Source organism: Felis catus, chromosome D2, assembly GCF_018350175.1.
Source record: "Felis catus isolate Fca126 chromosome D2, F.catus_Fca126_mat1.0, whole genome shotgun sequence".
Lineage (NCBI taxonomy): Eukaryota > Metazoa > Chordata > Mammalia > Carnivora > Felidae > Felis > Felis catus.
This window is the reverse complement of record NC_058378.1, coordinates 27,287,805-27,315,073: the sequence shown is the minus strand read 5'-3', so window position 1 is coordinate 27,315,073 and position 27,269 is coordinate 27,287,805. Positions and strand designations below refer to the sequence as shown.

At 36.7% G+C, this 27,269-nt stretch overlaps 1 protein-coding gene across 6 annotated transcripts in view; it reads left to right on the top strand.

Moving 5' to 3' along the window:
• Positions 1-27,269, top strand: part of CTNNA3 (catenin alpha 3) — a 1,783,011-nt gene that overhangs the window by 1,687,955 nt on the left and 67,787 nt on the right. For all 6 annotated transcript variants that reach the window (XM_045040980.1, XM_023240490.2, XM_045040981.1 and 3 more), the window contains 2 exons: positions 4,795-4,900; positions 19,753-19,887. In XM_045040980.1, coding sequence (XP_044896915.1) covers positions 4,795-4,900; positions 19,753-19,887 — 241 coding nt within the window. The remainder of the gene's footprint in view (positions 1-4,794; positions 4,901-19,752; positions 19,888-27,269) is intronic.

Sequence of the window (27,269 nt, the reverse complement as noted above, 5' to 3'; positions counted from 1 at the left end):
TAGTAGAAGAACAGTGTGTCCTTGCTTGAGTCTGGTACCTCTCTTTATCTCATCATTTTTGGTTGCTTTCATGATAATTACTTTTTTTTTCTTTTGTATCTAATTTCAGAATTACAAGTAAAAGAATTTTGATGGTACTCTTGTAGAGCTAAATCACTTATCTTGGAAGTTTGTACTACCAAAAAGATGTCACTTTATAAGGAGTTAAAGAACAACCTTGAACAACAATAATGACTATGAACACAGAGTTTATGTGTGTATATATTTTATATTCTTATGAGAGGATATTATGACCAAGGTTATACAAAGCCATATTGTCATCAGGTATAAGAAAGAACTCAATTGAATCAAGTCTGTTCATATTATTTGGCAAGTACTGTAATTTTTAAATAAAAAAGGCAAAAGAAATTTTTTTAAACATACCATTATTCACAAAGGGATGAGGAAAAGAAAAAGTTAACATTTGCTGAGCATCTAATATGTGCCAAATATTGTGGAAAATATATGATTTTATTAATCCTTACCATGTGGCAAGTATCACAATCCTTTTAAGGAAGAGAAAATAAGCTCAGACCAACGGTTACTTACCCAAGGCTATATAGCTAATAAGTAGCAGTACTGGGAAGCAGACAAAATGTATTTACCAAGTCTATTCATTTCACTCTATTGCAGCGCCAAGTTTGAGTGTTAGAATTAAATGAAATAACTATGTCTAAAGCTAAGATTGTCAGATAAAAGTTCTATTTCTTGTATTATAAATAGACACCAAAGTGCGATCTCCCCTCTAGCATGGCTTATGTAATGGCTGAATTTGAATTTGGTGTTAAGAATTCAAGGAAAGCGGGTTGGGGGCACCTGGGTGGCCCACTAGGTGAAGCTTCCGGCTCTAGGTTTCAGCTCAGGTCATGATCGCATGGTTCATGAGTTCGAGCCCCGCATCCAGTTCTGCACTGACAGCATAGAGCCTGCTTGGGATTCTCTCCCTCTCTCTCTGTCCCTACCCTGTTCACAATGCCTCTGTCTCTCTCAAAAATAAATAAACTTAAAAAAATTAAAAATAAAAGAATCCAAGGAAAGGGGGAGAGGGAGGACACTGATCTAACAGAAAAAAAGTAGTAGTATCTCAAGAAAGAAATCCCAGGACTTTAGCGTACTAAACCATTTTAACCATTGTCATGACTTTAGAAGTCCATGTAATGTTAAACATCTTTATTTTGTTGGGACTAGAAGACAGATTCAGGTTATCTTCCTTGAAGCCATTGTGCATAAGCCAGTCACTCTTGGTGGCCCTCTCAACCACCCAGCACCTAAATCTAATCCGTGGCTTTGCTTTCTATTGCATTCATGCTAACTGCCGTCAATGGCTAAGGAAATCTTTTTAATATTTTTCCCTATATTTATTTTATTACTTTTATTGAGGTATAATTGACATATAACATTGTATTAGTTTCAGGTATTAAAAATGATTCAATATTTGTATGGTGAAATTATCATCACAATAAGTCTAGTTAGCATATTAAAATTAATATTTTAATTTTATCCTAGTGTGTTTTATTGAAAGAAGTAGAGGATAGTCTTTAAAAGCAGATTCTGTGGCCAGTTTGCCTGAAGTCAAATCCCACCTCCAATACTTACTATCTGTGTAACTTAATAAAATATATATTTAACATCTCTCTCCTTCAGTTTCCTCATCTGCAAGATAAGGATAATAATAATTCTAAACTCATAATGATCAGATCATTTTGTTTATGGAATAACACCTAGCACATAAATAATGTTAAATGTATTAGCTACTATTATGGAACAAAGTATATGCTATCATTGTTTTCACCTATTAAATGAACCACAACATCTCGAGACTTACTCTTTTTTTTAATTAATTTTTTTGAACGTTTATTCATTTTTGAGAGCGTATGAGCGGGGAAGGGGCAGAGAGAGGGAGACACAGAACCTGAAGCAGGCTTCAGGCTCTGAGCTGTCAGCACAGAGCCCAACGCGGGGCTCGAACTCACAAACTGTGAGATCATGACCTGAGCTGAAGTCAGACACTCAACCAACTGAGCCACCCAGGCACCCCGAGATTTATTCTTTATGAATATCAAAGGTGAACAGGATTAAAGGGATCGTTTTTGACCTTGAAAAGAGGAGTAATATTATGTTATCAAAAATGTAGGGGCTACAAAGTGTAAACTATATAATGAAGTATTTTTGTTTTCTTTTTAATCAGTAGCAGAAAATACCAAATCATTTCATAGATATTTTCTGTCCCTGAAAAGACAAAATAAGTCTATAAAACTGATATTTTCTCTTCTTAAACCAGATCCCTACTTAACTGAACTATTACCCATCAGCTGTATCATCTTATTTCTTGTGCTAATCCAAAGAGAAAGAAGGGAGAGGTGGATGACAGAAACAGGGTGAGGATGGGGAAGGAATGGGAGTCAAGGTTGGGGCAGCGTCAAAAATGGCTGAGAGGTTTATGTTGTACCAATAAATCAAGTTTCAAAGGTATCCCTTTCACTTGTCTAAAATATTTTTCCATGGCATCAACATGGCTGGATTATTGCAACATTTCCCATTATACCTTCTAAACATATAGTTTAACAATTAGTTGGCAGACTCCCTTCTCTGGGGCTTGATCTGCTCTACTTTTGGGAAAAAAAAATTATTATTGCAACCAATATTTATCAAAGATTTCTGGCCTCCAGTATCTTTAAAATATTTCTAAAGTTTATCCCATCCTCCTCTGGGTATCCTTCTCTGTGGGATCCAAACTCAATGATTTAAGACACAATTTGCTGACAGGAGATCCTGAGAACCCATTATGAAAATGAAGGCAGCAAACAACCTTTGAATGTATTTCCCAATTTAAAAAGCCTTCATTACGTAGCACATTTCAGGCTGGAATGTTAAAAAATTTATCATAGTTTCGGTAATTGCAGCTTCCTCTGGAAGCTTGGCATGATGTGGAATCATTTGTAAAATGCGTATTTTGTTGGGCCCTCGGTAGGAAGTTTGCCAGGCAATACATTTAATTAGGAACATGAAGAAGAGAATAATTGTGGTCTGTCATAATGTATTACTTTTAAATTCTACATGTGTTTAAGATAGTGGTCTCATAATAACACATGAATTTAAAGCTAAAGGCAATTTGCCTTTCATCAGTCCCAGGTTTTTATATGGGGAAATATATTACTTTGACGGGGAAGAGTACATTAGATGCATTCCTTAGATGTAACTCTTTGACCATTGTTTAAGCTGCAAGAGTGTTAGCTGCTCTCCTTAGAAGCAACTTTTGTCCATTTTAAGACCTTGAAAATTGATACCTTGCCTTGCAAGCTTAGACAGCTTTATTTAACTTTCTCTAGAGATGCACAGAAATAATGAAACACATTGCCTTTCTTGAAGGTAACCATGTACATAACATCTAGTTCTGGTTGATGCATTAAGTAAATTTGATAAGAGCAACTCCAATTTTGTAATAATTAATGTCAATTTAAAAAAAATTACAAAACAACCTAGGTCAGCATATTCAAAGAGAAGAAGTATGGCAGTAGCCATATGCTGAGGCCAGGTTTTCATTGTGTTAAGCATGCAGTTCCATGCTTTCAGGAAAACTTGCTTATCGTGAATTTTAGAGGAAGTTTGGGGTGTATGGAACAGTTACATTCATGTATGTAGTCATTGTTTTTTGAGGAAAGAGAAGATAGAAAAATATCTCCTTATGTTATCCCACTCAAAAAGTATAGGAAGTACACTTCTTTCTTCTCCTACCTTGTAAAACCATAAATGAACCCAACTTTTATTCCATAGCGTTAGGAACCAAAATTAAAGTAACAACCACAATTTGCATTGTTGAATGCTTATTTTCCTTAAAGCCATGTTCTGATCACTTTTTAGACATTAGCTCATGTAATCCTTAGAAAGGCTCCACGTTGTATGCATTTCCTATTACCACCAAGGAACCAGGGGCACAGAGTGGCTGTTTATCTTACTTGACTTATACAAACAGTGAGAAGTGGTCTCTTTTGGAAATAGTCCAAGATAGTGGGACTCCAGATTCATACTCAATTACTATTATATTACAATTAATTAATTGTGGAGAAGACATAATGTGGTAAAAATGCAATGCAATTAACTGAAAGACTATTTAAATTTTTTTTTTCAACGTTTATTTATTTTTGCGACAGAGAGAGACAGAGCATGAATGGGGGAGGGGCAGAGAGAGAGGGAGACACAGAATTGGAAACAGGCTCCAGGCTCTGAGCCATCAGCCCAGAGCCTGACGCGGGGCTCGAACTCACCGACCATGAGATCGTGACCTGGCTGAAGTCAGACGCTTAACCGACTGCGCCACCCAGGCGCCCCTTTTTTTGTTTTTTTTTTATTTTTTTTAAGACTATTTAAAAAAGATTATAAAGAGGAAGATTAAAAAGTAGACTTGCTGACGAAAGCACAATAGTGCATAAGCAAGTCTCAATCTCAAGACAGAGGTTTACTCTAAAAAACACTTGGGAATGAAGATCAAATGGAGTCCAGCTTCTTGGCAGTATTTCCTGAATCTCAACATAATGGGACTTCTTTTGTTTTTCATTTTTCATTTAATTCTGATGTCTAATTTGTGCCTTTCCAAAACTGAAGTTTGTAAAGCAAATGGCCAGTATTCTGGGGTGCAAATCTCGTGTGTGTGTGTGTGTGTGTGTGTGTGTGTGTGTGTGTATGTGTGTGCGCGCGCATTTGTATTTGTATCTTAGCATGAGCCACTGAAACTAACATGTATTATTTTGCTTTAAGGGGCAAAGGACCACTAAAACATACAACTGATGTGATTTATGCCGCTAAAATGATATCAGAATCAGGGTCAAGGATGGATGTCCTTGCTCGGCAGATTGCCAACCAGGTGAGTCCTTTACAAGTGAGGAAAGTCCATGCTAATTGCTCTCTACCATGAAACACTGATTAAAACGAAGTTGGATTTTTAACTTCATCAGATTGCTTTTCCCTAAATTATTATTTCAAAATCTTATTTCATAATTAATACACAAGTAGTGGGCAATTCATTCTAAGGAAAAGTTAATTATTTCTTAGGGCATTATTATTATTGTTGTTGTTTTTATTATTCATAGTGCTTTATTATTTCTTAGATTTTTGAGCTTCAAATATATTCAAATTACTTAAAACACCAGCTTTTTGAGTTTCAAAAATATATATGTAATATATATTTGAGTTTCAAATATAAATAAATTCAAATTATTCTAATAGACTGTAATACTCAATGTTAGTATTTTTTTTCTTAATACCTTATATTTGTAATTTTTGCTCTTCAAAAATCAATACCTTCCTAAATTCTATTATGTTATGTTTCAGCGTTAACGATATATTCTGTCATTCTGTGTAAAAGACAAGTAGTAATTAGTAGAACACTAAAGTGAATACATAAAATGTGGAAAGCATATATGCCTTATGGAGACAAATGCTAAAGTTTTTAAACACTTAGTTTCCTTCCTTTCTTTTTTTGTTTGTTTTATGTTTTAAATATTTTTAATTGAAGATAGTTGATATACAGTATTATATTTGTTTCAAGTGTACAACAGTGATTTGACAATCATATATATCACAAAATGCTCACATGGTAACTATTACTGACATCTGTCACAGTACAAGGTTATTACAATATTAGTGACTATATTCCTTATGCTATCCTTTTCATCCCTGTGACTTATTTATTTTATACGTGGAAATTTGTGCCTCTTAGCCCCCTTCACCTACTTCACCCATTCCCCTAATTGTCTTCTCTCCAGCAACCACCAGATTGTTCTCTGTTTTGTTTTGTGTTTTAATTTTTAAATTATTTTATAATTTTATTTTATTTTTTGTTTTTGTTTGAAATATAATTAACATACAGTATTATATTAGTTTCAGGTGTACAATATAATTTTTCAACAATTCTATACATTACACAGTTCCTTTTTTGAGATTTTTCATGTCTCTATTACAAGTTTCTAAGGAGCAGGGGTGCCTGGGTGGCTCAGTAGGCTAAACATCTGACTATTGGTTTTGGCTCAGGTCATCATCTCAGGGTTTCATGAGTTCAAGCCCTGCATTGGACTCTGTGCGGACAGCATAGACCCTGCTTGGGATTCTCTCCCTCTCCCTCTCTCTCTACCCCTCTCCAGCTCATGCTGTCTCTGTGTCTCTCAAAAGTAAATAAATAAACCTTAAAATAAATTTCTAAGCAAGAGCTATATTATTAATTACCTTTTGCCAACCTTTAATAGAAAAATCTGTCAATTTCTTTAGTTAATACGTTGAGAAATCCAATTAATATTTCAAACTGATATATAGTATTACTTTGTAGTTTTTATATTACTTACCTTCATAATGTATATTTATTTCCCTGTGGGAAAAAAAGCACTTTTCCTTTTGACTTTGCAACTATTCTACATTATTTCTTGCCTATTACTTTGAGGGAAACTTTATTGGGCTGCTTCTTATTCAGTCTTTTTTTTCTTTGCCTTTTGAAAAACAATTAACTTTAAACTATATTATTAGATATTTCTGGATATAAGGGAAGGGAAACAAATAAAGAATACTGAGGCAAATATTTTTAAATATTTATTGAATATACATATGTTTTAAATATCTTGCTACTTTAAGCTTTCTAAACCTCTTATGAATCTTGTTAGTATTTAGTATTTACAGTTAAAAACAAACTTTTCCTAATATAATTCAAAATACAGTATGAATAAATTATTGAAGCCCAAACCCACCCATGGTATTTTCTGTATTTTAGAATTTTATTGCATTCATTTTATGAGAGAGACCAAATAGTAGTAGAATAGGTGAAACATAATGCATTAGAGAGATTTGTGTGTACTGATAACTTTTTAAATATTTAGTGCTTTCTGCCAGTGTGCCTCTGTTTTTTTTGGAATGCAGTTTTCAAAGTTCAAATAATTGTGTCACTAGGCAGTTTCGTTTTCTTATATTGATCTTCTTCTTTAATTGCATCAGAATCACCTAGCTGTAGGTACTTTTATAATGTAGCTTTATTACATTATACCATTGTTTTAAGCTTTATTCAAATTAAATGGAAGAAAGTAAAAGTATTGTCTCACTTCCCACAGCTCTTACATTTTAAAAGAAGATTAAAGAAATAGTCATTGAATAATGAAGAATTACAGATGACCCTCTTTGGCTTTTTCCACTTCATATAGGAGAGTAGTTTCAAATTAATTACTTTTGTTCTGAACAAATAGGATTCTGAAGAATCAAAATTGAGAATTATGAGCCTGATTCTTATTATCGAGATCTTCTGGGGAGATTGTCTATGACTGTGCCTCTGATGTTGTTTGATAGATTAACAAAAAAATTTTAGACAGAAAATAATATCTGAAATTTATTGTGGAATGCATATGAATAATATAAGCAAAGCAATTTTCAGTGTCTGTGTATTATGAAAAATATCTGCTGGGACATTGGTTGTTTTCGTTTTTGAACAACCTAATTAGTTCCAATTTTTTTTAACATTTTTTATGATTCTTTCTAGTCTATTTACTCTACTAGAGTGTCATAAGATCAAACATCAATCAATTTTCAATTCCACCCAATATGGACATATATCATAAGTCTATATATATATAGTGTTAAACCAATTTAGTTTCATTCTCTAAGGTTTCAGAGTCAAAGTTCATGTGCAGAGAGAAAGAAATGAAATCACATTAATTAGGGTTTCTAATTCTATCACTTGGACTTTCTTTTTCCTTTTTTTTTCCCACCTTTCTTCTTTGTCTTGCTTCCTTGAACATATTTGTTGTGTGTAGCCAAATACAATTTACTACTCTAGCTGTACCCTAATTTGCTGTTTTAACATCCAAAATTCCAACGTAGGCTCACTTGTCCCAATCAGCCAACATCTTTTGGGCTTCAGAAGTATCTACCTGGTGTGGTAGGTTATATAAGCCATTCAAGACTGTGTTGCTTAACTTCTGTAAAACTTTGGTACAAATTCTATCTCCATTAGGCAATATATTCCTAAAGGATGAGATGTTGTTAGCTATCACAATTCTTTTTTTTATAATATTTATTTATTTTGAGAGAGAGAGAGAGAAAGAGAGAGAGAAAGAGAATGAATGGGGGAGGGACAGAGAGAGAGGGAGCCACAGGATCTGAAGCAGGCTCCAGGCTCTGAGCTATCAAGCACAGAGCCCGACGTGGGGTTCAAACTCACAAACTGTGAGATCATGACCTGAGCTGAAGTCAGATGCTCAACTAACTGAGCCACGTAGGTGCCCCCTACAATTCTTTTTTTTTATTTTTATTTTTTTTAAACATTTATTTATTATTGAGAGACAGAGAGAGACAGAGCATGAGCAGGTGAGAGGCAGAGACAGGAGGAGACACAGAATCCGAAGCAGGCTCTAGGGTCCGAGCTGTCAGCACAGACCCCGACACGGGGCTCGAACACACAAAGCAAGAGATCATGACCTGATCCGAAGTTGGATGCTCAACTGACTGAGCCACCCAGGCACCACTCCCCCTGCAATTCTTAAACATGTTCCTCCTGAATAAAGAGAATAACAAATGAGAGAGAAGAACCCTTCTTACAAATCGAAAATTCCAGACTCTTAGTACACATCTCTTTAGATTGCTCAACTCTACACTGTAATTCATCATGTTAAACATATTCTAAATTAGATGGATTGGGTAACACCTCACAAGGTAGGAAAAATGCACAGATCTCAATTAGTTACAGAAACTGTATACTCCAAATAAAGAGAGGAACAGGAATCAAAATAAAATAAATATCTACTAAAGTGTTTTGCATAAGAAGAGGAAAAATTAGACTTTCTTACCACCGAGTGCTGTGTCTGAAGCCTAATCCTCCTTCACTGTAGTTTTGCCAAAGTGAAGCTATCCATAGTATCTGATGGGTACTCCCACCTAAATATAACTGAACACAGTTAAAATGAAATTTTAGAGTTAAGTATAATGCAAGCCAATGCTAATTCAAGACAAGATGACATTTAAAAAACAAGGTAAAGAATTATAGCCAAATCATACCCAATGCGCTTAACTATGAGCAAACAATTGACAAGTGTAATTTATATTGATATTTTGACAAAATATTGTTGGTGGCTAGACTCATTGGAATTATTTCTCTGCTGATGTTATGAGAGTCAAAAATGTATTCTAATAAAAGTATACTAAAAAGAAACTTCTGAAGCATTCACCATAACATTCTAACATGTCGCTTAAGGATATAATTTCTATACAAATCAAAACCACACTCAGATATCACCTCACACCAGTCAGAGGGGCCAAAATGAACAAATCAGGAGACTATAGATGCTGGCGAGGATGTGGAGAAACGGGAACCCTCTTGCACTGTTGGTGGGAATGCAACTGGTGCAGCCACTCTGGAAAACAGTGTGGAGTTTCCTCAAGAAATTAAAAATAGACCTACCCTATGACCCAGCAACAGCACTGCTAGGAATTTACCCAAGGGATACAGGAGTGCTGATGCATAGGGGCCCTTGTACCCCAATGTTTATAGCAGCACTCTCAACAATAGCCAAATGATGGAAAGAGCCTAAATGTCCATCAACTGATGAATGGATAAAGAAATTGTGGTTTATATACACAATGGAGTACTACATGGCAATGAGAAAGAATGAAATATGGCCCTTTGTAGCAACGTGGATGGAACTGGAGAGTGTGATGCTAAGTGAAATAAGCCAGACAGAGAAAGACAGATACCATATGTTTTCACTCTTATGTGGATGCTGAGAAACTTAACAGAAACCCATGGGGGAGGATAGGAAAAAAAAAAGAAGTTAGAGTGGGAGATAGCCAAAGCATAAGAGACTCTTAAAAACTGAAAACAAACTGAGGGTTGATGGGGGGTGGGAGGGAAGGGAGGGTAGGTGATGGGCATTGAAAAGGGCATCTTTTGGGATGAGCACTGGGTGTTGTATGGAAACCAATTTGACAATAAATTTCATATATTAAAAAATTAAAAAAATAAAGTAAAAAAATAAAAATAAATAAAGTTTAAAAAATTTTTAAAAATTGACATACAAAAAAATATATAATTTCTAGATGCATTTGTGATAATATTTGTATTTTGATGCTATTATCTACCTGAAATTCATTTTGAGCAGAGATGTTGATACTAGATTTGTTTTCCAGATTAATGAACTTTATAAAAATAAATGCATAACAGTTTCTCAGGAATTTAATAGGGATAGATACTCAAGTATATTATGTTTGATCTTTTTTATTGAAGTATAGTTGACACACCAGGTTACATTAATTTCAGATGTACAACATAGTGATTTGACAACTCTATACGTTACACTGTGCTCACTACAAGTGTAGCTACCATCTGTCGCCATACCATGCTATTATAATACCATTCACTATATATTATACTTGTAACTCTGTTTCCCTTCTATTTCATAACTGGAAGCTGGTATCTCCCACTCCCCTTCACCCCTTTTGTTCATCCCTCGACCCCCGTTCCGCTGGCAATTATCAGCTTGTTCTCTATATTTATGGTACTGCTTTTCCTTTTTTTTGTTTGATTGTTGGCTGTTCTTTTTAGATTTCACACATAAGTGAAATCATATGATATTTGTCCCTCTTTGTCTGACTTACTCCACTTAGCATACTACCCTTTAGGTCTATCCGTGTTGTTGCAAATGGCAAGATCTCGTTCTTTTCTATGGCTGAGTAATCGAAACCTCAGTTTGCTAAAAAGCAGTGGTGATAGGCATAGCAAAGAAGAAAAATGTTCAACGTGTGCTGAGATTCAAGGGGTAGAATCATCCCAACCAAATCAGTGCCTGACCAAATTTAACTGATGAGAGAGAGAGAGAAAGCACTCTTCATTGAGATGGTTAATAGAGGGGAAAAATAGTAGGCAAGATGGATATGAGATAGGTGAGGATTTTACATGTTGAGTATGAAATTATGAGACAATGAGATGGACTGGGCAAATCCAAATGTATCTTCTGGAGACAGGGCTGGATGATAAAGGTGTAGTAACTTGTGATTTTGTGATAGTTGAAGCTGGAACAGCGTGTACGATTGTCCAAGAAGAAAGTGAGACTCAAAAGATGCCCAAGAAGAAAAGCTGAGAATGTCAATGAGGCAGCACTGAAAAAGTTTTAGAAGTCATGGTCACAAACAAGAAGAGACAGATGGGATTAGCGGGTTGAGGGAGGGTTTCTGTTTTGAGGGACATTATGTTGATAGATTAAAGGATAGAAAAATGAGACATTAAGAGTGCAGAAAAATATGGGATCACTGGTGATCTGTGACCCTAAGGAAGGTGAAATGAGACAGCCTCTGGGCTAGAGTAGAGGTGGAGAAATGAACCCCAAGGGAAGGCAAAGGTCCTAGGCTCAGAGCCCTTTGCTATCACTGACTGCTTGAAATTTCTGTTCTAGAACTTCCCAATGACACCTAATACTTTTTATTAACAAGCTTTGCCAGCCTAGCAGAATTTAAACTGCTGTCTGTAATTGCAAAAGTCATTTTAAATGTGTCTTAAATAAAGTTTATACTCGAGTATGGGCAAAAAATTGCTAAGCTTATGGCATAAAGATCTTTAAAAGTATTCACTTTGCTAATTCACTCTTAAACTCCAAACCAAAAGGTAATAAATGTTTTTTTTTTTTACTTTTGCTCTCATCGCTAAATGTTGTATTCTGTACTGGTACTAAGCATCTTGCCAGAAGAGTGAAGGCTGGTTTAACGTAAGAAAACCACCGAGGCTGACATGCCACCTGCTTGCATGTAGTAAGTGTCCCAGTGGTTAACAAACAAACAAACAGACAGACAAAACAAACAAAAAAAACGTTTAAAAAAATCTATGCATTAAAATGCTCACCAGATGCCCTGGTCAACATATCCTGTCATAATAAACTAGGAAATAATAATCAATGCATGTTATGATATGCTACCGCTTGATTTGCCTAAGAGTCCCTAGCGATGTTCTTTTAAGAATTATTTTTATGCAAATTTTATTTGAAAAAAAAAGGCAAGGTCATGAATGTCCTATAAATTTAGGACCCAAATTTTTCTATCACCCTCACGTAAAAAACTAAAAGGTAGGGAAAATATTATTTGATTTGGTAAAGGAGATTTGGCCAAAAATAGAAATGCATTCTTAAAGTGGGAATGATTCATTTTCCTGATTCTGCTTCTAGGCAGCCAAAATCGACTCAGAAAGGCTTTCCAAATGTCAATAGGAAAGAAGGCTTTAATAAATTATATAACGTTGAATTTACCAATTAGTATGTTTTTCCACTTCACCGTGTAAGACTATGGTCTTTAGGTGTAACCAAACACTCTCATCAATTCTGGAAATAAAAGGTGAATCTGGGTCAAACAACTTTTAACTTCAAAAGTTGAATTTCATATTTTGTACTCATTGACTCATTGCTTCCTTGACGGAATTACACAATTGTGGTATAGTCTTGAAAGAGTCTCTTGAGAGAAACTACATGTTTTGCTTAAACTTGGGTAATTGCAACATTGGTTATTGGCCAAGAATCTAATTATTAGTTTGCAAGTTCAATTTTATCATAAAAATGTAGAGGTGCTAGTCTTTAAGGAACAAATCCACACTAATCCTAGTTACAATTTACAAAAAAAAGAAGAAAAAGAAAGGAAGAAAGAAAGAAAGAGTCAATTTAAGAAACCAATTCACAAATCAGAGTGGCAGTTTATTGTTTATTACATAAAATGGCAGGAAGACTGATATTGTTCCTAGACTGTGAAGGTAGGGAAGTGTAGCCAGATCATGTAAGTTCGAATATCAGCTCTACCATTTATTAATTGGACGAGTCAGTTAATTTCTCTGTATTTGAGTTTCCTCTTTTGTTAAATAATGTTAGGACCTACCTCCTGGAGTTGATGATTAGTAAAAGAGTTAATATAGGTTAAGTACCTAGAATTGTATATGACAGATAAAATACACTAAGTACCAGGGATTATCGCTGATTCCATAAATACGAACAAAGAATAGATAGGACCATTACTCAGCGAAGACAAAGAAAATGGCATTTTGAATAAATGTCATATAAAAGACATCATTGTACAGTGAATGAAATAAAGGTAAATTCAAATCTTTGGACAAATCATATATTCTATCAAAAAGTCAGTGTGAAAATGGGCAAAATAACAATATAGCCCCAAATAAAATGGCAAAGTGAAATACTAACGTAGAATTATTCACACAAAGGACATGGCACAGTGTCCCACACATAGAAAGTACGACCAACTTCCTGTCATGGTAAAACAAGATGCCTTGCCTTTCATCATTATAGGTAATTCTAAATAACTAATTTTGGTCTTTGAAAAAAATCAAAGTACTTGTTACTTCAGAACAGTGCTGGAGACATAGGGTTCACATGAATTCTCTATTTCCTTGAAACTGGGATGCTCACAGTATTCTGTGCTTTTAAAAAATGTACATCAGGGGCACCTGGGTGGCTCAGGCAGTTAAGGATCAGACTCTTGATTTCTGCTTAGGTCATGATTGCACAGTTTGTGGGATGGGGTCCTGTGTCAGGCTCTATGCTGACAGTTTGGAGCCTGCTTGGAATTCTCTCTCTCCCCCTTTCTCTGTGCCCCCCTCAAAGTAAATAAATAAATAAACAAACCAACATTAAAAAATGCACGTCAAATTCTCTTGTTAGTAATTTAAAATAAAATGGATTTGAAAGCATGTAGATATGGTTCAAATTCTGCTATTACATAAACTTTTCAATCCTGGGAAAATTATTATCCTTTCTAAACTTCTGATTTCTTATCTACAAATTGGGAGAAATCCCTTCCTTTTTTTCCCTCTTCCTCTACTTCTTTTCTTCCCCTGTTTCTCTTTCTCTGTGTCCTTCTTTTCTTCCTTTCTCCTTCTTCTTTTTCTCCTTCTCCCTCTTTTTAATTAGTCACAGTTTTAATCCTTTTGAGATTTGGGGGATTACCCTTATTTTCTTGTTCAAAATTTGAGAAACACCTTGAATGTCAAGGTCTTACTATTGCCTATAATTATGGATATTATATATATACATATATATATGCCTATATGTGTACATATATAGCCATACATATACATACATGTACATAAATATATGTACACATATTTAAGAATTGTAAAATATGTGGGGGCACCTGGGTGGCTCAGTTGGTTGAGTGTCTGACTTCAGCTCAGGTCATGACCTCCCAGCTCGTGAGTTCGAGCCCCACGTCAGGCTCCGTACTGATAGCTTGGAGCCTGGAGCCTGCTTTGGATTCTGTGTCTCCCTCTCTCTCTGCCCCTAACCAACTTGCATTCTGTCTTCATCTCTCTCAAAAATAAATAAAAATTAAAAAAAATTAAAGAAAAAGAAATGTAAAATATTATTATATCATATTATAAATAATGCTACAATTAATATCTTTGCATATAAATTGTTGTCCACATTTCCACATCCCTTTTTTTTATTATTATTAATGTAATGTAGCACATTGATTGATTTGCAAATATTGAACCAGCCCTGCAGCCCAGGAATGAATCCCACTTGATCATGTTGAATAATACTTTTATATGCTGTTGAATTATATTTGATAGTATCTTGTTGAAAATTTGTGCATCCATATTCATCAGGGATATTGGCCTGTAGTTCTCTTTTTTTGCTGGGTCTGTTCCTGGTTTGGGAATCAAAGTAATGCTGGCTTCATAGAATGAGTCCAGAAGTTTTCCTTCCATTTCTATTTTTTGGAACAGCTTGAGAAGGGTAGGTATTAAGTCTGCTTTAAATGTCTGGTAGAATTCCCCAGGGAAGCCATCTGGTCTAGGACTCTTATTTGTTGGGAGACTTTTGACGACTGATTCAATTTCTTCACTAGTTATGAGTCTGTTCAAATTTTCTATTTCGTCATGTTTGAGTTTTGGAAGCGTGTGGGTGTTTAGGAATTTGTACATTTCTTCCAGGTTGTCCAGTTTGTTGGCATATAATTTTTCATAGTATTCCCTGAAAATTGCTTGTATTTCTGAGGGATTGGTTGTAATAAATCCATTTTCATTTGTGATTTTATCTATTTGGGTCCTCTCTCTTTTCTTTTTGAGAAGCCTGGCTAGAGGTTTATCAATTTGGTTTATTTTTTCAAAAAAACCCAACTCTTGGTTTCATTGATCTTTCCTATTGGGTTTTTGTTTTGTTTTGTTTTGTTTTTGTATTCTATATTGTTTATTTCTGCTCTGATCTTTATTATTTCTCTTCTTCTGCTGGGTTTGGGGTGTCTTTGCTGTTCTGCTTCTAGTTCCTTTAGGTGTGCTGTTAGATTTTGTATTTGGGATTTTTCTTGTTTCTTGAGATAGGCCTGGATTGCAATGTACTTGCCTCTTAGGAATACCTTTGCTGCATCCCAAAGGGTTTGGATTGTTGTAGTTTCATTTTCATTTGTTTCCATACATCTTTTAATTTCTTCTCTAATTAACTGGTTGACCCATTTGTTCTTTAGTATGATGTTCCTTAACCTCCATGCTTTTGGAGGTTTTCCAGACTTTTTCCTGTGGTTGATTTCAAGTTTCATAGCATTGTGGTCTGAAAGTGGGCATGGTGTGATCTCAATTCTTTTATATTTATTGAGGGCTGTTTTGTGACCCAGTATGTGATCTTGGAGAATGTTCCATGTGTACTCAAGAAGAAAGTATATTCTGCTGTTTGGGGATGTAGAGTTCTAAATATATCTGTCAAGTCCATCTGGTCCAATGTATCATTCAGGGCCATTGTTTCTTTACTGATTCTGTGTCTAGATGATTTGTCCATTGTTGTAAGTGGAGTATTAAAGTCCCCTGCAATTACCACATTCTTATCAATAAGGTAGCTTATGGTTGTGATTAATTGTTTTATATATTTGGGGGCTTCCATATTCAGCACATAGACATTTATACTTGTTAGCTCTTCCTGATGGCTAGACCCTGTAATTATTATATATGCCCTTCTCCATCTCTTGTTACAGCCTTTAGTTTAAAGTCCAGTTTGTCTGATATAAGTATGGCTACTCCAGCTTTCTTTTGACTTCCAGTAGCATGATAGTTCTCCATCCCCTCACCTTCAATCTGAAAGTGTCCTCAGGTCTGAAATGAGTCTCTTGTAGATAGCAAATAGATGGGTCTTGTTTTTTTTTTAATCCATCTTATACCCTATGTCTTTTGATTGGAGCATTTAGTCCATTTACATTCAGTGTTATTATTGAAAGGTATGGGTTTAGAGTCATTGTGGTATCTGTAGGTTTCATGCTTGTAGTGATGACTCTGGTATTTTGTGGTCCTTGCAACATTTTACTCACAGAGTCCCCCTTAGGATCTCTTATAGGGCTGGTTTAGTGGTGATGAATTCCTTCAATTTCTGTGTGTTTGGGAAAACCTTTATCTCTACTTCTATTCTGAATGACAAGCTTGCTAGATAATGGGTTCTTGGCTCCATATTTTTCCTATTCATCACATTGAAGATTTCCTGCCATTCCTTTCTGGCCTGCCAAGTTTCAGTAGATAGGTCTGCTACTACTCTTGTGCTTCCACCTTTGTATGTTAAAGACCATTTATCCCTGGCTGCTTTCAGAATTCTCTCTTTATCCTTGTATTTTGTCAGTTTCATTATGATAGGTCATGCAGAAGATCGATTCAACTTACATCTGAAAGGAGTGCTCTGTGCCTCTTGGATTTCAATGTCTGTTTCCTTCCCCAGATTGGAGAAGTTCCCAGCTATGATTTGTTCAAGTACACCTTCAGCCCCCTTCTCTTTCTCTTCTTCTTCTGGGATTCCTATGATACGGATATTGTTCCATTTGAATGCATCCCTTAGTTCTCTAATTCTCCACTCTTGATCCTGGATTTTTTTATCTTTCTTTTTCTCAGCTTCCTCTTTTTCCATAATTTTATCTTCTAATTCACCTATTCTCCCCCCTGTCTCTTCAATCCATACTGTGGCCACCTCCATTTTATTTTGCACCTCATTTATAGCATTGCTTCATTCATCATGACTATTTTTTAGTTCCTTGTTTTCTGCAGTAATAGCTTCTCTGCTGTCTTCTATACCTTTTCAAGCCCAGTGATAAATCTCATGACTATTATTCTAAATTCTTGCTCAGTTATATTGCTTATATCTGTTTTGATCAATTCTTTAGCTGTCACTTCTTCCTGGAATTTCTTTGGAGAGGAATTCTCCCATTTCATCATTTTTTCTAGTTTTCTGTCCCTTATAAGTTTTGAAATCTTGTTATGTGCTCTGCACCTGTGAGCACTGCTATATTAAAGGTGGGGGGGATCATACACACTCCAGGGCCTGGCCCTTCAGGAGGTGTTTTTTGGAGGGTGTTACTTGCTCTCTGTTGTTGTGACTTTTGTTATTTTATTTCTCTACTCATAGTGATGTTTTGGACCCTCCACCAGGTGTACTTTGATTTGTTCCTTGAAGTAGCCCTGGAAAGGAAAACAAACAGACAAACAAACAGGAAACAAAGACACGCAAACACACATACAAATAAAACAAACGGACAAAACACACACACAGACACACACACACACAAACAAAAACAATACAAAAGCAAAGAAACAGAAACACCAGATTCAAGTGAAGAACAGGGTGGAGGCATTGCTGGGGGAAGAGCATATACAAAGAGAGAAATGGCAGGGGCAGGGACAAAGAGAAAGTAAACATGGCCAGGGCAGAGAGACTAAATGGCTTAATCCAGAGAGAGAGAGAAAGGAAAATAAAGGAGGCAGGGGGAAAAAATGAAGATAATGTTACCTAGACAGAGAAACTATCTGGCTTGATTATTCCAGAGAGAGAGAAAGGAAAGTACAGAAGGAGATGTAGAACATGTATCAAGGGAATAGATTAAATATGTCTGCTTAAACAAACAAACAACCAGAGTAACCAGACTAGAAGAGGGAAGAGATAGGAAGGGAGAATATATCTAAATAACAAGAATTGTCCTGGAATTAATCCAGGCTATGCAGCATCACTGGTCTGGATGATACAGCCGTCTGGTTGCACAGCATCTATATCTGGCTCCCGCAGAAACGCAGTTACCCTGCACGGAGGGGCGTGGTTTGGTGTAGGCTGGTCCCATCTCCACAATGGGCCCTGGGACCGATCCCTGAGGCCCCGCCTTGGTGTTGGTTGGGTGTGGGGGGCGGGGGGTTGGCGATCCCCCAGTCTCTTCTCCACGACCTGCTGGACTCCTTTCCAGTCGTCCTCACTGTGCTGCCGGTGCAGACAGGGGAGTCCTTCTCGCTCCACCGACTTTCTTGGCCTGGCGCTTGGCCAGGATTCAAAGTCCCGCTCTGTGTGCTCTAGCACTGGGGAAGCACCTCTCTGTGGCTCAATTTGTGGTCCTTGCTGGCTTTCTCAGTGCTGCCACATTTCAGGGAGGACCGCCTCTTCCTGATGCGGACTGCGCCACTGACCTCGCTGCTGAGCCCCGGGGGTGGCGGAGTGGTGGACTCAGGCAGGCTTTGTCTTTTCCCACAGCACTCCAGGGAGCAGGCCACATTCTCCTACTGTGGACTGCGCCCCTGATCTGCCACCGAACCCACGGCTGGCTCCTGTCCTCCCCAGGTGCATGAACAGGGAACCGGCCCCTCCATAGTTAGAGATGGGATCCTTCTCAGTCCCAGACTTAGGTTTTCCTCTTGTCCAGATACAGTCCTACACTTCCCCAGCCACTCTTTCTCCTCCCTTTGTCTCTCCGCAGAAGGGGATCCCTCCCCTCTATGTCTACGTGGCCACTTTTATCTCTCCCAGTTTGCTATCACCCACCTACCTATGACTTCTCAAGTTGTCTTGTTTCTTCCTGGTAGAGTCAGTCTCTTTTCCTCCCAGACTTTTGGGGTTCAAAGTCCATTGGCTTCAGCACTTCTTTGTTTGAGAGACGCGGGAAGTACCCGTCTGCCATGTTGGCCCCTATCCACATTTCCACATACTAATGAAGATGTATTTAAAGTGCAAGTATAGTAAATTATCAGGGATTTAAAAAATTCTATTATAATTGCATAGAAGAAAGACCCCAAAGGTTTAACCCTGACCATACTGTGTTATGTTGGAAGCGGTCTTCCAAGAAGTTCCTTATGGATGATATTATAGTACAGGAGGCTGCTTTTGGTAAAGAGGCTTAATATATCTCTAAAACACATATGCTGTTTATTTCTTGGCTCCAGGTAGATATGCTCCTTTTACCTATGGTGCAAATGATTTCTTTTGTCCGTGTAATGTGTAATGATGAAAGTAACAGAAGATAATGCATTGTTTGTTGCAGGTGTTTTCATGCCCATACAAATAAGAAAGGACACACAATGCAGAGCAACGGGTCCTGAGAAATATTCTAGTAATAGTGACTCTAAGTGAAAGAAATAATTGCATTTAAAACATTTCTTTAGATTTACCTAAAATGCAATCTGAAGACTTCTAACCTTATCATAAACTGAAGGCAATTATTTCATGTACCTTTTCACATTTGAAAATTCCTTTACCATTATTTCCATCATCTATGCTGAAGTAATTAAGGTTGAAACATGAATAAAAATCCTCTCATGGTGGAAGCAATCAGAACCTACATGGGCTGGGGCTGAGAAATGAGGTTCAATGACAATAATGTTGCTGCCTTATAAGGTACCTCCAATGTCAGTATTTATTCACTCTGATCTACTTATTATTTATTTTGCTATTTTCCTTTTTATCTTTTATGCATATTTAGTGTCCAGATCCATCATGCAAACAAGATTTGTTGGCCTACTTGGAACAGATTAAGTTTTACTCTCACCAACTGAAAATCTGCAGTCAAGTTAAAGCTGAGATCCAGAACTTAGGAGGAGAGCTCATCATGTCAGCTGTGAGTATTGCCTGGCATTTTTACCATCACATGTAGAAGATGCTTGAAACAAAGCAGCTACACCCCTCCTCACTTCACCAAATCTTTTAGGTCCATGTAAATGAGAATAAACTCAATTGGAGTGTATTAAATTGCATGAAATTAAATTAGCAAGGAATTGAACTACAGAAATGCTATGTCAGCACAACTTGTCTTTATTTACAGATTTTTAGAATGAATCAGGATTTGTAAGCCACTTGGAAAAGAAATAGATATTAATTTAGAGAGAGGTTTTCTGACTTCAGAAAGTGTGCAGGTGAAACTCTGAATTGAATCTTGTAATTTTTATAAGATAAATGCCTATGGATTTGCAAATCAATGAAAAAATGGCTTTATTACTATTAATTGGTATTCATTTCCCGATTAATCATTTCCATAGCATAGAAATTCAGGCCTTGAAAACTGTTATTTCTATATCTAATTGTAGAAGTGGGGCATGACAGAATATATATAGATTTGGAAAAACTTTCATAAATTCTTTGGTGACCCTGAGTTTCAAACCACTATAAAATGACCATGTTAGAAATAATGTCTAACTTTTCTACTCATCTTTTAATAACAGTAGATCATTTCTCTAGAGTGGGTATGGTAATAAAATAATATTTGATATCTATAATAGTTTCAGTTATCAGTGACTTTGAGAAGGACATGGACCAAGATTGTAAATTTAAGTTAAAGTGAAGCATCATGAATGTTCTAGGAACTTATATTCATGAGGACAAATGATAACAGCATACTTATAAATTTGTAATTTTAGGACTTCTAAGTCCTGACATTGGACTTTCCCTCAGTGAACCAACATGCTTTAAAAGAACATTACTGCAAAAACAAAAACAAAAGGTTACCATCAAGAGTAGAAGGCAGGGAACTAATTTTTATTGACTATCTAGCTCTTGCCTATATTTCATTCCATTTGACCCTCACGATTGCATGCCAGAGAGATTATTTATCTGCTTGTTTTATTCTCACTAACACTGGAAAAAAATGACATTCAGAAAAGTTGAAAACTTCCCCGAGGTCATACTGGTAAATGTCAGAACTGGAGTTTACCTTCAAAGGCTTGTGTCTTTTCTATTCAGGTGGACAGACTGGAATCTATGATGACACTAATTAAAAGCACTGATTAAAAGTGGATAATTTGGAAATTGTCTAGTAATTATTAGAGATAAAAAGTATTTCATTGCATTGCAATTTTGTAAAGACACAAACCATCACAACCTGTGTAACACTGGTGCCCTGACACTTTTCAACAAAATGTATTTTAAGTAGTCATGGTCTGTATACACAGAGACCTATGTGGGTGTATGAATACATACATGCATATAAATGCACATATACGCATATATTCATGCATATACATATATACAAATTTTAATATATTGTATCTTTACTTTGGATTATTAGACATTGTCTTCATTTTCTCATTTAACATTAAACTACTTTAATGTGTAAAAGATTATTTATTTGTAGACCTAAGTCTGTCTTCTATTTACTTTTGTCTATTTTACACAGCCACACATTCACCATCATTTGCAAATCCTGAATCCATATGAATGGTATTTTCCCATTATTTACTACTTCTGCAGGCTGTTGAAACTAACCTTTCACCCCCAAAAATACTGTTAAAATATGTTACTCTTAATTGTTCTTTCAAAATATAATTTCCTCCATATGTACAAATGGGTTTGTATTTCCTGTTTGGTACCATGATTCAAATTCATGAATTTACCCGTATTTTCAGATAGATTAGGCACAAGTTTACAATCCATGATTTACAATTTAAAAGCTGAGTCATTACATAAAATAAGGAATAGCATTGCAAATCCAAAAGCATTTTGTCATCATTTTGCCTACAATTTCCATTTAGAAAAGATAAATCTGGATAAAAGAAACATTACATGCCCCCTTTTATATACCTTACAGCCATCTGCCTGCAGGTAGATCCTGGAAAGCATTTTAAATACATTTCATTTACATGTTCCTAGGAACACTTGCTTTAATCTCTTAGTGACCCTGAGTTCTTGTCATCTTTCCTTTTTAAATTGAAAGGAGGCTCTAATCTATGTCATCCTTTTTCTCTGAAATCTTTTGGAAAGTAACAAGCATGATTGCAAAGCAGACAAACTCATTAAACATTACAGGAATTTGTTATTCAAAACTAGATTATCCAAAGTTCACTAAATAAAGTTTGCATTTCAAAATCAGGTTCATGAAACATTAATGTAGAAAATATAATTGATTAAAAGCAAGTAGGTAGAGTGCTTTCTGGGTCTGGGGTGTTAGGGGTTAGGATAAAGAAGATGAATCCATAGCATAAAGGAATGTGAAGCTCATTCTCATAATAGACCATTTAGTTAAAATGATTTTCTGGCTAATCTTACATCTGTCTGCAAGCAGTTATTCTGAACTTACATGTTTTATTTAGAAGGAAGCCAAAGTGTAGCTAGTCCAAAACCCCAACTATGATTTGAGCATCTCTGTGTTCCGTGTTATAGATATCTGGAGGAAAGATAGATGAATACAGGATGCCTCCTTTAAGATTAAATACATGCAAAATGAGAATACACAAAACATATCTATATATACAAAAATGACTCTAAAACAATATAATAACCTATATAATAGCGGTATGCACAAAAGCAGATAGTAAGAGGTGAGGGAATAACGAACTGCACTGAGGTGGCAGATGGGCAAGAGAAAGACTCATACCTGGCTTGACTCTAATTTAGGCCTCAACGAATAAGTAGAAAACAAATGTATACTCACGGGAGGGAGAGGAAGAGCATTCAAGGTAGATGGCATAAATGAAATAAAAAGATACGAACTGGGAAAGAGAAGGAGTCTATGGAAATAGCCGACAGTCTGATTCGACTGGAAATATTTGTTTTTGGCACTGTTGGTGGGGAATAGAAGAGATGCTGCAAACAGAATAGGGACTATTTAAAAAGGGTCATTTATAACATTTTAATTTTACCCTGCAGGAAATTGAGAATAATTGAAAATTTTTAAGTTTGAGATGCGCATAAGCAGATCTATGTATTTGGAAATTAACTCTTTTTGACAAGGTGGTAATAGATGGAGAGACAAAGAGCTGGGAGAGAGAGGAGTAGTTAGGAATGATTTTTAATTTTTTAATTTTTTAAGTTTATTTATTTATCTTGAGAGATAGAGCGAGTGAGCACATGCACATGCATGCTGGGGATGGGCCAAGAGACAGGGAGAGAGAGAGAATCCCAAGCAGGCTCTACACTGTCAGCACAAAAGCCCAAAGTGGGGCTTGAATTCACAAACCCTGAGATCAAGATCTGAACAGTAGTCAAGAGTCACACACTTAACTGACTGAGCCACCCAGGTGCCCCACAGAATGGTTTTTTTTTTTTTAATATTTTTTTTTCAACGTTTATTTATTTTTGGGACAGAGAGAGACAGAGCATGAACGGGGGAGGGGCAGAGAGAGAGGGAGACACAGAATCAGAAACAGGCTCCAGGCTCTGAGCCATCAGCCCAGAGCCTGACGCGGGGCTCGAACTCACGGACTGCGAGATCGTGACCTGGCTGAAGTCGGACGCTTAACCGACTGCGCCACCCAGGCGCCCCAGAATGGTTTTTTAAAGTAGTCCAAGAGAATAAAAGTGATGCAGCCTCAAAGAAGCAAAAGAAGAAAACCCGGATTGGGGCCTCTGTGGAGAACGGAGGTGGGAGGGCCTCAGGAAAGCCTGGGGCAGAGGAAACATCCCTAAGCACAGGGGCTCAGGTGGAAACCCCTTCCCCACCACCAACAACCCCCAATGCCCCCCTCCCTCCCAAACTAGTGTGGTATGTGGAGCAGCTGGAGCTGGGCTTCAAGATGCAGAACCCCAGTCCAGAGCAGACAGGAAGGGCAGGCTACTGAGGCAATGAGAAACCTACACAGTGAAAGAACCCCAGTGCCTTCTGATGTGTTCCTGGTCTATGGACAACAGGCTCAGATAGAAGCTCAGGTGCACAAAAACTGCAGGTTCTCAGGACTGTAGTCTATATAGTTCAGGTGCAGCCTATAGGTAAGGCCACCAGAAAGAATAGCCCAAGGGTCTGCAGGCCTACCCAAGGTCACCCTGGACACTTGATGAAGACTTTAGCTTCAATTTATTTTATTTCATTTTATGTACTTATTTTTTTTTAATTTTACACACACAGAGAGAAAGAGTGAGTGAGATGAGGAGGGGCAGAGAGAGAAGGAGAGAGAGAATCTTAAGTAGGCTCTGCACTCAGCCAGACAGGGGGGGACTGATCTCCTGACTCTGAGATCATTACCTGGGCTGAAATCAAGAGTCGGTCACTTAATCCACTGAGCCACCCAGGCGCCCCAGGTTCAATTTCTTTTAGCCTCTCCTCCAACCTGGAACAGTTACCCTCCATGGGGAGTGTGGGGGTTTGTTCTGAGTGTGGAACTTTTCCAGGAATTCTCTGACAGATGTGGCGTTAGTCTATGTACAGCTGCTCAGTAAATTTGGCGCCATGGCTGTTGGGTAGATGTGAGTCCAGAATTTTGGTTACTATCAGACAAGCACAGACCCATTTGTAGGTTCAGGTGAAATACCTTCTTGCCAGAAGGAGGTCCATTTAGAAAAGCTCTGCAATAAACTAAAGTGAGTGTTCAGTATCTTGTAGAAAGAATGTTTTATTCAATCTTTGGATGAGATTAAGCAGCTGTTTGTAATAAGGATTATTGGGGAAGCTATATAACTGCATATGGGTGCTCCCCTATAAATGGATGTCCCATCAAATGGTATAGTGCTTTATGCCATGATGTCACATTGCAGTAATAAAAGTATTTTTTAACAAAAAAAAAAAAAAAAGGTGAACTCCTGGATTAAGGCAATAGTGGATAAGAATGGAGAGGGGTGGATCCATGCAAGAAAAAACTCTGAAATAGGGGTTGATTAGAGTCCATCTATTGAGTTATAAAAGTGAAGAAGAAGGAAGAATTGAGACTTACATCCAACATTCTGAGATTTGGTAGCTTACTTAGTTAAAACTGGAATCATGAACCAAAAGCTATATATAGAAGGAAGAGCTGATTAGGAAGGATAACATAACTCATATTCAAATTCAACATACTCATACTCAACTCAACATACTCAAATTCAACATAAATTGTTGAATTTAAGTGACTAAGTGGCATTCAAGAAAAAGGTCTAGAAGTTGCTGAGTATATGATTCTGGAACTCAGAAGAGAAGTATGAAAGAGATATAGATGAAACCACTCCAGTGAAAGTATGTTAAATAAGAAAAAAATAGCTGAGACAGAGATCCAGATTGTTTTTTGCTGTTGTTGTTGTTGTTGTTGTTGTTGTTGTTGTTTTTACATCCAGTGATTCTAATGTGCCTCTGTCAAATATAGAGACTTTGCTGTGGCAGTTTAATAAAACTGAGAGTTTACTATCTCCATAAAAACAGTCTGAGAATGGGCAATCCAAGACTGTTACAGAAGCTTTGCAAAATTTTCAGGGAATCAGACACTTTAGTCTTCCTACTTTATTACTCTTGGCTTCTGGCTTTCATTTTTTATCAAGGTCAAAATATAGCTTCTCTGGCTCTAGCTATGGCTTTTATATTCTGGACAGGAAGAATGAAGAGGAACAGAAGCAAACATTCCTGACATTTTTTCAAGTTTATTTAGAGAGACAGAGGGAGAAAGACAGCATGAGCCGAGGAGGGGCAGAGAGAAAGTGAGAGAGAGAATCCCAAGCAGGTTCTGCATTGACAGTGAAGAGCTCAACATGGGGGTCAAACCCATGAGCCATGAGATCATGACTTGAGCAGAAACCAAGAGTCGTACACTTAATCGACTGAGCCACGCAGGTGCCTCCATTCCTTACATTTTTTTAAACCCCCTTCAAAAGCTTTCACTTACTTATTATTGGCCAGTATTTACTCATTTGGCTATATATAATTGCAAGAGATGCTGAAAATATAAAATGTGTCTATTTCTTTGTGTATGTTTTCATGTACTCACATGGATTCCCCAAGTTAAATCTGAGTTTTGTTTCTTTGTTAAGAAAGAATGGATATAGGGTGGCAACTATCAATTTCTTTGATATCCTTCTACAATGATAAAAATCATATCAGTACTCACATTTATTATAATTATCTACTTTTTTAATATATATTCTCCTCTAGACTATAAGATCCTTGAATATTGTTGAATGATTGAAGGGATAGTAACCAAAGATTATAAATAATGCAGAAAATTCAGGTTGACTGAGTCTTAATATGCATATCAGGTTTTACACTGAAAAGGTATCTTTATATCTTTTCCAAAGCAGTATCAGTAACATGGTGAAGGCAAAAATTAGGTCATAGTGGGCCAAATACTGAGTATGCAGTGACAGAAAAAAAAGTGATAGCGAAACCTAAATTTTCCAGAAGTTTGTAGTTGAAAGGAAGCAGAGAGTGAGAGAGAGAGAGACAGACAGACAGACAGACAGACTTAGGGGGAGGAAGGGAGGGAGGGAGAGAGGGAGAGACTTAAGGGGCAGATGTAATTGCTAAAACTCCTGTCTCTCCTCCCCCACCCTTCCTCCTCCTCCCCACCCTCCATCCTCCTCCCCCACCTCATCCTCCTCCACCTCCTCCTCCTTTCGGTTTACATTTTTACTTACGTACTTTTTAAAATGGAAGTAATTGAGTAACTGTTTAGGTAAAGAGTAAGAAGAAGCTGTAAAGAACAGATCTATGAAAAATTAAGACCACAACGGATAGAATAAAAGTAAGGGAGAGGGAATGGAATTAGGAAAACAAGGAGATGTATTAGGTTTGGAGAGAAAGAACTCTTCTCCTGAGGGATAAAGATTAATGCAGATATAAACATAAACACATTCAGATTCAGATGAATGGATCTTCTTGCTGATGGATCCCATATTTTGATAAAATGGGAGGCGTAGCTTACTGTTAAGATTGATTTGAACGTTCTATCCCCAGTTTTACTTTAGCAAAAGAAGTAAGTAAATATGTCCGTCTTTAGACACTTTTCAATATTTGTTGGACAAGAAAATAATTGAAGTTAACAGCAGCGATTTGAGGTAGGAATCAGAGATATTGTATGCTAGACATCATTCTGGGTGGATTATGGAACCTGACTCAGCTTCAGTTTATCCTTCAATCACATGAAAATGGAACCACCATGGCCTTCAGTGGCTATCCTCTCTCAATGAAAGCAGGAGTATATACAAATTTAATTTAAAAAATGATAGCAGAACATGACAAAACTGTATAATTAAATATGCTATTGTAGGTTAGTTTCCATAGCCACCCTGACTTATTAATGTACCAATTTAGTAATACAGTAAAAATAGAATTCT